The sequence below is a fragment of the Trichechus manatus genome, unplaced genomic scaffold (assembly GCF_000243295.1).
Source record: "Trichechus manatus latirostris isolate Lorelei unplaced genomic scaffold, TriManLat1.0 scaffold00222, whole genome shotgun sequence".
In the NCBI taxonomy this organism is placed as follows: Eukaryota; Metazoa; Chordata; class Mammalia; order Sirenia; family Trichechidae; genus Trichechus; species Trichechus manatus.
The window spans coordinates 1,880,616-1,894,069 of NW_004444158.1; the positions used below are offsets into that span (position 1 = coordinate 1,880,616).

The 13,454-nt window shown below is 41.7% G+C and overlaps 1 protein-coding gene across 6 annotated transcripts in view; it reads left to right on the forward strand.

Annotated features, from left to right (window-relative positions):
* Nucleotides 1-13,454, forward strand: part of DLGAP1 (DLG associated protein 1) — a 427,582-nt gene that overhangs the window by 195,460 nt on the left and 218,668 nt on the right. For all 6 annotated transcript variants that reach the window (XM_004388924.2, XM_004388920.2, XM_004388922.2 and 3 more), the window contains exon 4: nt 1,161-1,401. In XM_004388924.2, coding sequence (XP_004388981.2) covers nt 1,161-1,401 — 241 coding nt within the window. The remainder of the gene's footprint in view (nt 1-1,160; nt 1,402-13,454) is intronic.

Genomic DNA, 13,454 nt, shown 5'->3' on the forward strand with positions numbered 1-13,454 from the left:
TATGACAAACTGACAGACATGTGGGGATTCTAAACTTCATGGTAGTTTAATCTGTTAAATTTCCAATTATTCATTAATTTGATATTGGAGAAACTAGTGATAAGAAACTCTGGAAGGTAACAGAAAATTGAAAAATGCTCCCAAATCTCGATCAAGTCAGCTACAAGTGAAAAGTTGACTTGAGCTCATAATCAGGTATATTTTTTCTTAAGGTACAAACCCAATGCAAGTTATGATGTTCTACAAAGGAACATATATAAATGAAATCAGATTCCTCCAAAAAGAGGATATTTTTAAAATGCATTTGGAATGTTTAAATACACTTTGTGAATCATAACGGTTTTTTAAAATAAGAGTGAAGCTTGTAAATGATTTGAAAATCTTGCTAGCACTTTTCAGAGTTTTGACATAGGGTTTGATCTATTTTTTAACAGAGTGTGGGAAATATAGGACATATTTCCATATTTTGTACTAAATGAAGCTTCAGTCAACACTGAAATTATTTGACAAACTAGACACTTCAAAGGGCACACTAAAAATACTGGTTTCTAAAATGTTTGTACTAAAAACAGTTAGATTGAAATGTATGAACTCTGACCATGGGCAATAAAAAGGTGCCTAGGTTGACGTTAATAGATAAGGAGACTGATCGCATCTGCATGACCTGGATTAAGGCTTTCCAGCCCCCACACTTCCTTGCATTCTAAAAACAAAGCTCTTTTTCTTTAAAATGTAATCAATCACTTGGAATTATAAACTAGATGGCATTGAAATACAGTAACATAAATTAAGAAAAAAAAAAGTTGCCATGGAGTAGATTGACTCATGGTGGCACCATGTGTGTCAGAGCAGAACTGTGCTCCATGAGGCTTTCAATGACTGCGATTGATCTTTGGAAGTAAATCGCCAGGCCTTTCTTCTGAGATTCCTCTGGGTGAATTTGAACACCAACCTTTCAGTTAGTAGCCAAATGCTTAACTGTTTGTGCTGTCCAGAGACCCTAAGTATGTAGCATAAAGAAATTAAACTGCTTTTGAATTTGATGTAAACAGACACGGCTTTCTCTTGGGGGATTGAAGTTGGGAGACGTTGAAGGCAGCAGTGCAGTCTGCACCAGGTGAAGAATCGCGAGGTTTCACAGCGCGCGGTTTCTCTCGCAGGTGAGCGAGATGGAAGTGAATGGCCAGTTCGAGTCCGTGTGCGAATCCGTGTTCAGCGAACTGGAGTCGCAGGCAGTGGAAGCTCTGGACCTGCCCATGCCTGGCTGCTTCCGCATGCGGAGCCACAGCTACGTGCGGGCCATCGAGAAGGGCTGCTCCCAGGACGACGAGTGCGTGTCCCTGCGGTCCTCGTCCCCGCCTCGAACCACGACCACCGTGAGGACCATCCAGAGCAGCACAGGTGAGTGAGCGCGGTGCATGGCCCTTGGTGCCGCACCACCGCCAGCCAGGGCCTCTGCGCCCGGACAGGGCACAACGGCCTTGGAAATGTGCCCTCGCTGTTCTCACACGTAGTTGCCAGTACAAAGTACTTCTTATGCCCTAAAAATCAAGGTTCTGCTTCCCTGCCAGCCTCATCCCCACCCTCTGGCCACTTTCAGCACCCCCTGCTCTCTGTCCATCTCCATCTCCCCTGTACACGCAGGAGATTGCAACTACGGGACCACCAGGGAATAGCAAGGTGGGAGGTCTTTCGGAGATTCCCCGCACCCACCCCTAGCATCCTAGGACCAGCAAACGACCCCAATCAACTTTTACTCTCAGTAATTAGGCTCTGACTTTTAGGGGTGTGACCCCCAAAGGACCACATATCCTGCTTATTGAGCATGACAGAACTGGACGGTTTTTAATTCCAAGATATCCAAAAAGTGACTCTCCCAGAAGACCCATAGCAGTTGTAGTTGCTGTTGTTAGGTGCCCTGGAGTCGGTTCCGACTCATAGCGACCCTGTGTACAACAGAACGAAACACTATAGAGTCCTGTGCCATCCTCACGACCGCTGTTATGTTTGAGCCCATTGCTGCAGCCACTGCGTCAGTCTGTCTCCTTAAGGGTCTTTCTCTTCTTTGTCAACCCTCTGCTTTACCAAGCACGATGTCCTTCTCCAGGGACAGGTCCCTCCTGAAAGATCACTATGAATAAGAAAATAAGACGGAAGAAATGGATGATGCAGTAATGATGATTGAACATGTTTATGAGTTGTCTTTGATGGTAACAGAAGGCAGATTTATTTCATTACTTTAAAACTCTCTGTCATATAGATGCAGTGTCTCCTTTTCCCTCTAAACTGTATTTAGGTTTCTGTGGTGAAGCTGCATTTTTATCAGTAGATTTTGGCACTGAAAGCACAGATGAGCTTAGCTGGTTTCCATGACATTGAAGCCTGCCTAGGAGTATAGCCTTGAGTGATGTACAACAGTGTGAATGTTTATTTTTTTTCAAAAAACATTTTGATTCCAAGAAGAACCACCCCCATGTCTTAACTAGGCTTAACTTTATGATTGAATTCAGTGTGACTCCAGTACAGAGTAGTTTTACAAGAAGATCATCAACCTAGAGTCAAGATAAATAATGATGAATAAATAGGAAGAAAAGCCTGTGCCAGAATACTGTATTATTCGATTTTAGTTCCAGGCTCATTGAATGTCAGTAATTATCACTCAGACTAGACCTTCTGCAGGCTTGAAAATTAGTTGATCCTCAAATCTAAGTTAAATTCTGCTAATAGAGATTTGGAGGTGAGGTAGGAATTTAAGAAAGAAAGAAAGAAAAAATCATTAGAGTTTAAACAGCAAGAGTTCATTCCTGACCAGTGCAAACTACAATCTCAGGGTTAGGAAGGAAGGGATGCTTCTGGGCGCGACCCTGGCTGCTGGAAGCTCAGCAGCCACGACCCTACTTGCCCATCTCTAGGCCAGAGATAGTGGATGGACATTTTTGTTCATTAGCAAATTCTACAGTAGCATAAGCAAGTTTATTTAGGCTTGATTAATAGGTTAATGTATTAATAAATTAAACTGGTGAAGAAAAATATTTTTAAAAAACCATTCATGGGCATATTTCTGTCCATGTCTGTATCCCTGCATAAATGTAGTTTTGAAAGTCTGCCCTGTTCCTACTGCCTGTCACTGTGCCTTTGGTGTTTTGCTGTTTTCACTTCCCTCTACCCAACCCTGCCTGCCCTGCCCCTGTCTCCTCCTCAGCGCCCGCCACTGTGGTCTTCTGTGCCAAAAATATCCCTAAATACACACAACACAGATCCTTGCTGAGAAATGCAGAAGGGCGCACTCAGGTGACACAGTTGGGCTTCCCTCTGAGGGGGGGATCTTATGGATAAAGCGCTGAGGGACTTGGCGTGGCTCTTTCCTCCTCACCTCTCAGAGGATTTTGTGTTTTCGCCATTTAAGAAACAACATACTTACGCTGGAAACCCTGGTGGTGTAGTGGTTAAGTACTACAGCTGCTAACCGAAGGGTTGGCAGTTCAGATCCAGCAGGTGCTCCTTGGAAACTCTATGGCACCTTTCTACTCTGTCCTACAGGGTTACTATGAGTCAGAATTGACTCGATGGCAATGGGTTATACTTACACTTCCTCCCTCAGTTCTTGTCCCGTGCTCTGCGCTGCAACCACCCATGTCTGACCTCCCTAAGCTCCTTCCCAGATACTCTGGAGGTTCCTAGAGTTCGAATAGTAGGGTTGCCAGATGAAATATAGGATGCCTAGGTAAAGTTGAATTTCAGATAAATAATGATACTTTTGTAGTGTAAGCATAGCCCAAATATTGCACGGGACATACTATACTACAAAATTATTTGTTATCTGAAATTCAAACTTACCTGGGCATCCTGTATTTTTTATTTGCCAAATCTGGCAACCCTATCCCAGAAGGAGATGAGTAGGGCCTGGAAGTGTGTCCTTTGTTGTTCCCTTTAGAATCTAAATTGAATCTGAGTGGCATTAGCCAGATACCCCATGTGGGAAGACACCTGAAAATAGGGAGAAGTGAATGAAAACACCACGTAGACGACTGTGTCCACTCCTTCTTGGGCTCCAGGCACCTAGCCCTAAGCGCTGGGCCATGTCCACTGGCAGCTTTCTGGATGGGAAGTTCCAGGCCTGGCTGCAGATGCTAGAGCAGGAAGCTATCTATGACTTGCCCCTGGGGATGGTGAAGCATAAAATGCCAGGTTTTTTTGCACAGGACAGCTTTTGATATCACCCTTCATCATCAAACTAAACATTATGATATATGATCTTTACAGTGGTAGAAAAATCAACAGTTGAGGACTGAACCATAATAGCAGGTTCTGAGTAAGCCTGTCAGATATTTATCAGTGCAAATGTAAGAATTCCAGTATCGCCTGGCACAGTTTTTCTATGCCATAGATTTTTTCTTTAAAAAAGAAAACATTATTTTTAACATAATGAGTTTTTTGTGACATTCTACCCCTCCTACACACCACTCCTGTGTGCTGTGTATCTCTCCCTGTTCCCCTCCCTACCTCTGTCTCTCTCTCTCACATGCACACTCACGCATGCACGTTTTCCTTTTTCTTTTCCCTCTTACATGATCTGAAGACCGTCTTCATATTAATTTTCTTCTTCTATTGGTTTTCTTCTTACATTGAATCAAATATGACTTCCTGTAGAAATACAAAAAAGAAGTATTCTCACAAGACTTGCTAATTTTGGAAAGATGCATTCATCTATGGAAATCAGGAAATGGCTTTGCTCTAATTTTAACCATTTTCCCTTGTGTACACAGGTCAAATTTATATCTGTGTTTAGTAGGAGTTGAACTAGAATTTCTGCTTTCGCTTCTCTTCCCTTTTATTCTTGCATGCTCACAACTGATTCCATTTTTCCTAAACTTCCCCTTTTCCAGAGAAAACATTATTTTTGTCAACTGTAGATATTAGGTATAACTCTCACAGCAATCCACATTCTGTCTTTGATTCTTGTGTCAGCCCATTTTAATTGTTCACAGTGGAACAGAATACACTCACTGTTAAGCCTTTCCAGACTTGTCCATTCTTCATATTAGCAAAATGAAATCACCGATAGACAAAAGTCTGCAAGAGTGCCTGAGGCCCCAGGGGAGGCCATGAAGACAGGCCCAGCTCTAAGAGGCCCCAGGCATCCTCTAGCTATCACAGTGTGAAGGAACATTAGCAGAGGCTCAGCCAGCGAGTCAGGGCAAACCAGGAACTGAGCTAGAGAGTTCATTTCAGTGGTACCTTCTTTGATTTGCTGACTTTTTGCTGTATCTGACTATGATAGAATCTTATATTCTCTCAGTTCTAATCTACTTCAAGCACCCAGATGTCTCTCCATCTAATAGATTCAACAAATCTTTATGTGAATCATTGTACCTGGGACTATTAGGTTAAGATCAGAACTGCTCTAGGAAAGTGAAGCAATTATCCTAATGACAGTCGGAAATCAAACACCTTTTCCTCCATCATCAGAATATTTTAGATAAAAGAAGACCTAAGTGCCTGAAATATACCAGGCCTCCCCTTCATAGTATTGGATTAGACCTACCTCTGATGGAATATACCAATATAATTATATACATTTAAGGATAAGAAATTTTCTTTGAACTTACTACACTGAACATTTTTTAGGCTCTATCAAAAGCATTAGCACATTGTGCCAAGTCAGGCTTGTACGTAGTGATACAGGTAACCTGAATAGTCAAAAAATTGTATAAAATCATAGGTGGATGCACACCCGCAAAGGTACACAGACACATACTTGTAACTGTATAGAAAAAAATGTCAGAAATGGCACAAAATGAATTGTTTGCAAGTTAGCCCAATATGTGGTAGGTGAGGAGGATCAGGTGGTATGGAGAGAGGGAAATTTTTCAAATAAGCATTTATTGCTTTGTATAATTTTACAAGCCAATATAATATTTGATGAAAATAACATTCTTTGACAAAAATATCATGATATCATTATTTAAAAATAATTTTCACTTAGAAATTAGCAGGATTTCCACAAAAGCCATATGTAGTCATAAAGAATAAGAAGGCTTATTTTCTACACTGCTGGTCTTGAGCTGTGGCCTGTGTGTCATATTCTTTTCTTATTAGGGGGCTCTCTTAAAAGATGATCGAGTTGAACTGTTCGCCTTTCCTTGGTGTAGCTATCCAGGAAGGGGAATAGGGGACCCAAGTAAAGGGTCCCTGTGGGTGGGCAGGCAGTGTTTTCTAACCTAGGAATCAACAGCGTTTGCCCTTTGGGTGTGTCTTAGGCTGTGGTTACAGTTTAATTTTTCTAACAGGAGTGATCATATTTTCCCCTATATTTCACATGGTCTTCTGTATTCTTACTTTACAGTCTCCCAGCTCTGCCAAACTTACTCAAGTCTGGCTCCCTATAGCAAAAGCGGTTAGACCTTTGACCGTCTGAGATTGGGGCTAAAGTTCAGACAGTTTTCCCCTGTGTTTGGGCCATCATTTCCCATCAGCCATCCCATCCAAGAGACCACATTTAACCTGTCTTCAGGTGCACCACACCCCAGATACCCTGCCTCCCACCACCGAAAAAACACAACTAAACACATAAGATCTTGAGCAGAATAACATGATGGCAGTAATTTATATTTGCAAAGCAATAGTAGGCACTCAATAATGGAGGAAGAAAGGAGAGGGAAAAAGCAGACAAATACTTAGATACTCCATGAACTATGTAACCAACAGACTTTGTATAATCAAGGCGACTTTCCTCAGCAAATAGCACTGCTATTAAAACGGGTTTAATCATAACATATTAGCAGTAAAAAGAACTTCTACATCATCTAGTCTAGGAGTCTGTAAACTACAGCTCATGAGCTATGTCCAACCAGCTGCCTGTTTTTGTAAATAAAGTTTTATTGGCACACAGTCACATTTTGTTAACATATTGTCTATGGCTGCTTTCACTCTTCAATAAAAGAGTTGCATAGTTGACCATATGGCCAGCAAAGCTGAAAATATTTACTATCTGGTCCTTTAGAGAACAAGTTTTCCACCCCTGATCTAATCCATTGAATCCATTTTAAGGTAAGGAGACTGAGACCCAAAGTGGTGTGGGCCTCTAGCTAGAGGCAAAGTCAGAATGAAAACCCGAGTCTCCCGGCACCAGCCCTTTGCTCTTTTGGGTTCCAGCTCTACAAATCATTTATTACATAATTATAGAGTAAATCTGAGCTTCACTTTCTTCATGTGTAAAACAAGACTGTAATGCTGATTTTCTTATCATTATTAATGACCATTTCTGCAGAATTCTTAGAATTCAGAGAAAACTCACTTCTTTCTGCCAGGCCTGAGTTAATTAGTAGGTTATTTTTATAAAACAATGAGGAATAGTTTCAGAAGTCCAAGAGACAGGTATCAATCAGAAGTATATTTTTAACAAAATACTCTTCTATTCAAGGTAAGATTGAGTAACGTAATCAAACATTGCCTGTACTGGTTCCTTGGCCCTGTGCTAATGAGGTGCCCTCCCTTGTATCACTTCAGACATCCAGGTAGAACTGGAGACGTGCCCTCCCCCATCTTAGGAGGCTCAGACAAATAGAGCAAGCACTGTGGCACAACCTAACGTAACTTGTCTGTTTTTATATCCGAGAAAACTGGCAGTGATGACCTGCAGGGACTTTTGGTGATAACTTTGCCTTTGTCCTTTGGGGCACTGAGAGGTGGGCTCTTCTGTAATAGAAATATTATGAAGTAGTGAAAATGTATAACTTCTAGCAGACATAGAGCAAGACAGAAAGTCTGAGGGGCAGCCTTTGCTTTCGTTTCCTACAGTTGTTTTAAAGTACTTAAATCACCTTTGAGAATGGAATGGCTCATGCTGTTCTGTTGACAGCCCCTCACATCCACCTTTGCATATTTGGAAGATCGGCACATGGCAGATAGGGAAGGTGCCCAAGAGTTGTCCTGCACACTCACCTTTCAGGGTTGTTGTGAAGTTCAAATGAGATGTTGTTATCTTTAGTTGCCCTCAAGTCAGCTCCGACTCATGGTGACCTTAGGAACGAAACACCTGGTCTTGTGCCGTCATTATGATTGTCGGCATGTTTGAGTCCATTGTAGCGGCCATTGTGTGGTGCCTTCCATCCTAGGGGGCTCATCTTCCAGCACTACATCAGGCAATATTCTGTTGTGATCTATAGGGTTTTCATTGGCTAATTTTCAGAAGTAGATCACCAGGACTTTCTTCCTAGTCTTTCTTATTATTAAGAAATCAAAACCAAAACAAAACCTGTTGCTGTCGAGTTGATTCTAACTCATGAACCAACAACCTTTAATTAGTAGTCAAACACAACCATTTGTGCCACCTAGGGACCTCTTAATTAAGAAAACACTATGTAAATTATAAATTATAATGCCTCTACTTTGGCTTTGATTTTGAATCTCTCAGTCTGGCTTAGTTTAATAATAATAATGATAATAGCTAGTCTCCAGAGCGCTTACTATTTGACAAGCATCGTGAGTCAGCTGTACAGATTATCTCATGTAATTCTGAGGAATACTCTTGAACATGTACAAAATATTATTTTCATCATACAGAAAAAAAAATGGAGGCTTAGCGAGTCTACACAACTTGACCAAGGCCCCACAGCTAGTAAGCGACAGAGCAGGCTTTTAAATTCTTTCTTCATTTTTGTTGTTGTTGATAGGTGCTGTTGAGTTGGTTCCGACTCATAGCAGCCCTGTGTATAACAGAACCAAACACTGCCCGATCCTGCGCCATCCTCACAATCATTGCTGTTTGAGCCGATTGTTGCTGCCACTGTGTCAGCCCATCTTATTGAGGGTCTTGCTCTTTTCCTCTGGCCCTCTATTTTACCAAGCATGATGTCCTTCTCCAGGGATGGGTCCCCCTGATAGCATATCCAAAGTATGTGAGACAAAGTCTTACCGTCCTCACTTCTAAAGGAGCATTCTGGCTGTACTTCTTATTTGCTTAGCAGAGTGCAATCCACCTTGAAATAATTTAATACAAATCTGTTTATGGAACGAGAGGCCTGGGAGCCCTTTTCTCTCACTTTTTCCTCCCACATATATCCATTTAGCTCCTGTCATGTTTAAAACCTGTTTTCCTTAAAAATTTCTGAAAATCCACGTTTTTAAAGGGACTGTATTTGTTCATATATTATTGACATGGTCTCTCAGTGTTGGTTAGGCCAACTGTGAAATACCTGTTTAAAGCTAAATTAATAGTGTAAGAAAATAAAGAGAAATTAAAATGTATAAAGAAAAAGCCTATAAAAAGAAAATACCTTTTGGGTTTAAAATTTCATATTACACTTTGTCATTTTGACATTATGACAGATTTAAAAGGCCAATTATCCCATTTGTTGATCTAGTTATATGGGATTGTCAGACAACACTGAACAGAAAACAGAATTTTTGCTAACTAAGCAGGTGGTAAAGTCTGTTTTGTGGCTGATGGAATGATCAGGAGCTCTCTGCCTTTGGGCTACATAAACAAATACTACAATAATTTAATCTTCATCTGTCTGGTCTCTTGACTGAGTTGTAAAGCAAAGATGTGATCTTTAATAACCCAGTGACAATCATCAATCAGAAAATACAAATTAGAGTATCAGGCTCTTTCAATGTGAATATTTATTATGTGGGAAATTTCTCAAAAAACTGAATGGCTTGAAAACATATGACCTAAAAATTCACTTTTTTAATCCTTCTACTACCTACACAGACAGTTTTATAATGGAAGAAACTACCATTTTTCAAAGCCTTCGCAGTAGAGTTGTCTGATCCAGTTCTCATTGCTTTAGCAAATATAACCAAGTCATAGAAGTCAAAAACCTTCTGTGTAATTAATACTGGTAGTTGGACAACCCCACTACACCACTTTTGTAGCAACATTATTTAGCTCCAGGTGGTAAGCCAGAGACCTGAGGTTTTGTGTTTCAGGGTATTACTCCTGCCATCGACTTTCTGTCAAGCTTTCAGTGCAAACCTTTACTGCTGCCAAGTGTCCTTGATAAAAAATAGAGTGGACCAAAATGAATAATAGTCCTGTGAATTTACTCTACTGGCAGATATGAAGCACTCTTGTGTTTATTGTTATGTTGAGTCGGTGATCACGTAACTAGTAAGGCTCTGAAAGCTTTCTTTGCCAACTGCTGGTGTTCTGTTGACATGCAAATTCCACCAACAAACAGAAGAATTTTTCTTTATCTTTTTCTACCAATTATCAGTATTATTGAGAATACTAATTCTAATAACCTCACGTGGCCTCCACTGACAATGGTGTGCGGTGGCAGTGAGGAGGGGGCGGGGAGAGGCCTTGTTACCTCTGGGTGGTGATGAAAGTTCCAACTTCGACCTGATAGCGCCCTGGCAGGGAGGAGGAGGGGTGCCTCCTTCCCCATGGAGAGGAGTGGAAGTCCAGGATCACCATTTGGCCTCCATTGACACTGTCGGGGTGGGGGGACAGGGGAGGCTGCATTACTGCCAAACTAGGCTCCCCACTGGGTTTTTGCTGGCATGGTTGGGGATGGTGTTTAATGGTTGTTGTCTAAAAGTTTTCTCTCTTGTTGGGCTGCCTTTTCCTGGTCCTTTGGCTAGAAAGAGCAGATTTTCCTTGGGGAAATTTTTTTCTCTTCCACTGGCTTTTCAGGGTTGCGCTTCTTCAACATTCAGTCCTGGATATATGAGGCAAAAAAAAAAGGAAAACCCAGAGGACTCATCACCATGTCATTCCTTGAGTCCTGAGCTGCCTAGCCAGTCTGCTTTCTTCTCACCTTCCAGAATCTTCTTATGTTTGTTTTTTATCTATAATGCCTAAGGTTTTTAGCTATACTTAGCAAGAAGAGGGAAAAGTTCATCTACTCCATCTTGTTCCAGTACTAGAAGGCTTCCATCATCTTTTAACTTGCTTAAAAGACTTCAGTCAAATAAAACGTTTAATTCATTTCAAAGGTATGTTGAGAGCCTACTCTAAACTCAAAACTATACACAATGTTAGAAAATTTTAAAAAGAATAATACTCATTCCTTCCCTTGAGAGGGTTACTCTGTCATTGAAAAGATAAGGCATGCATACTAAAAAATTACAAAACTGTCAGTAGTCAAATTCCAAAATGTAAGTATAGCTAATATGTCCAACAGAAGACCCAATAAGTGAGAGATTATTGGAATTAGTATTTTTATCTGGCTCTTTGGGTACAAACCCGCTCAGGTTACCTCGGGGAAAAGCAGAGTTATGGTAAGACACGTGCATCTCAACAGTCTCAGACAAGCTGTCAGGTGCCATGGCAGGTCCTGGCCTCCCCGTCTCAGGACTGCCTGGCTTGCCGTGGCTCCCTGCGGTGTCTGTGTCTGCTCTGTTCTCTCCACAGAGCACTATATGCAGTGCGTTCACTCACTGTATTTTCATCTGCCTCACATGCTTGCTCATTGACCTTCAGTTTCTCCTGCTCTATAGTAACATTGGTGGCCGTAACTCCTTCATGGCCTTCTATCTCCAGTGATAACTGGAAAATTTCTTTTCAATTTCCAAATTCAATTCCAATTTCACGTTCAAATGCCTGAGAGCAAATCCCATGCCGTTACATCTGATATTAAGTTACTATCAGTCCGTAGACCAGCTTCTCTTTGACAAAGTGTCTGTTCCTCATTCAACTAGCTGTTGCAAGGGGTTAATCATGTCCTCCCTTTATTCATTCAAATGAATTAATATGTGTAATAGGCACTGGGGAGACAGTGATCTACCACAAGTAAGGCTCCTACCCTCATGGGACTTATATTTTAGAGGATAAAAAAGAGACAAGTATAAAAAAATGAACAAGATAATTTCAAAGAACAGCTTTCACAGTATATCATTTAGGATTAAGTTAGACTGCATACACCAGAAAAAAATAATAGCAGAAGCTTAAGCAAAATAGAAATTTATCTCTCTCTCACAGAAGTCTGCAAAGAATTCAGTACTGGTAAAGGGAATCGGCATTGTTGGCAGGGACCCTGTTTTAATATCCTCAGAGTCACTTCATAGTTCAAGATGACTGCTGAAGCTCCACCGATTAAATCTAAGTTCCAGGCAAGCACAGAAAAAAGCAAGGAAGGACAAAACAGTCATTCCCAGCTGTGGCAGCAACCTTTAAGCAACCTTCCTAAAGTCCCTAACAATTCCACTCACATCTCATTGGCCCGAACTTAGTCATATGGTTCCACCTAGCTGAAAGGAAGGCTGGAAAACCTAGTGATTTGCCTAGAATTTTGCCACCCTGAATTACTAAAAATGAAGAAGAACTTGCTGTGAGTTGGGAGGTTTCATGGATTGAATTGTGCCCCCCCAAAATATCTGTCAGCTTGGCTAGGTCATGATTCCCAGTATTGTATGATTTTGTCTACCATTTTGTCATCTGATGTGATTTCCCTATGTGTTGTAAATCCTATCACTATGATGTAATAAGATGGATTAGCAGCAGTTATACTGATGAGCTCTACAAGATTAGATAGTGTCTTAAGCCAATCTCTTTTGAGATATAAAAGAGAGAAGCAAGCAGAGAGACATGGGGACCTCATACCACCAAGAAAGCAGCGGCAGGATCAGAGCTCATCCTTTGGACCTGAGGTTCCTGCACGGAGATACTCATGTATCTCAGACCAAGGAAAGATTGATGATAAGGACCTTCCTCCAGAGCCGACAGAAAGAGAAGGCCTTCCCCGAGAGCTGACGCCCTGAATTTGGATTTGTAGCCTACTAGACTGTGAGAGAATAAATTTCTCTTCATTAAAGCCATCCACTTGTGGTACTTCTGTTATAGCAGCACTAGATGACTAAGACAGAATTTGTTACTAGGAGTGGGGTGCTGCTCTAACATACCTAAAATATGGAAGTGGTTTTGAAACTGCGAATGAATAGAGAACTCAGAAGGAAGTGAGGAAAACTGTTAACACCAGAGATGGCGCAGATGATGAGAAGCAGCAGCAGAGAACCAGCAGCAGCAGAGGACCAGCAGCAGCAGAACCAGGAGACCAGTGCAAGACGATGTTGGAGCTGACCCACAGAGCAAGAGAGCTGAGTGCCTTCCAGCTGAAGTTTACTGGCAGAGTCGGGTGCCTGCAGGTACTTATCGGTGGAGCTACAGAGCTCTGAACACTTGCCCCAGCAGGGCAGATGTGGGTGTGAGGCCCAGTGAGTCGAGAAGCCAAGAAACCAGGAAGCAGAAGCTGAAGAGACGTGGAACACAGGAAGCCTTGCTACCTCAGTCTCAAAATGTATGGCCATGACCTCTGGGGTTTCAAAGGGTGGAGCTATGGCCTCTGGTGTTTCTAAGGGTGGAGTCAACATTCAGATGGACTAGTAGAATGGTGCGCCTAAAGCTAAGGGAGCAGAATTGCTGTCCCAGTGGGCCTGGAACGCGGAGCTGAAGCCCAGGGCCGAGGAGCCTCCACTCAGAATCCAGAGAGTGTGGCCAATACCTA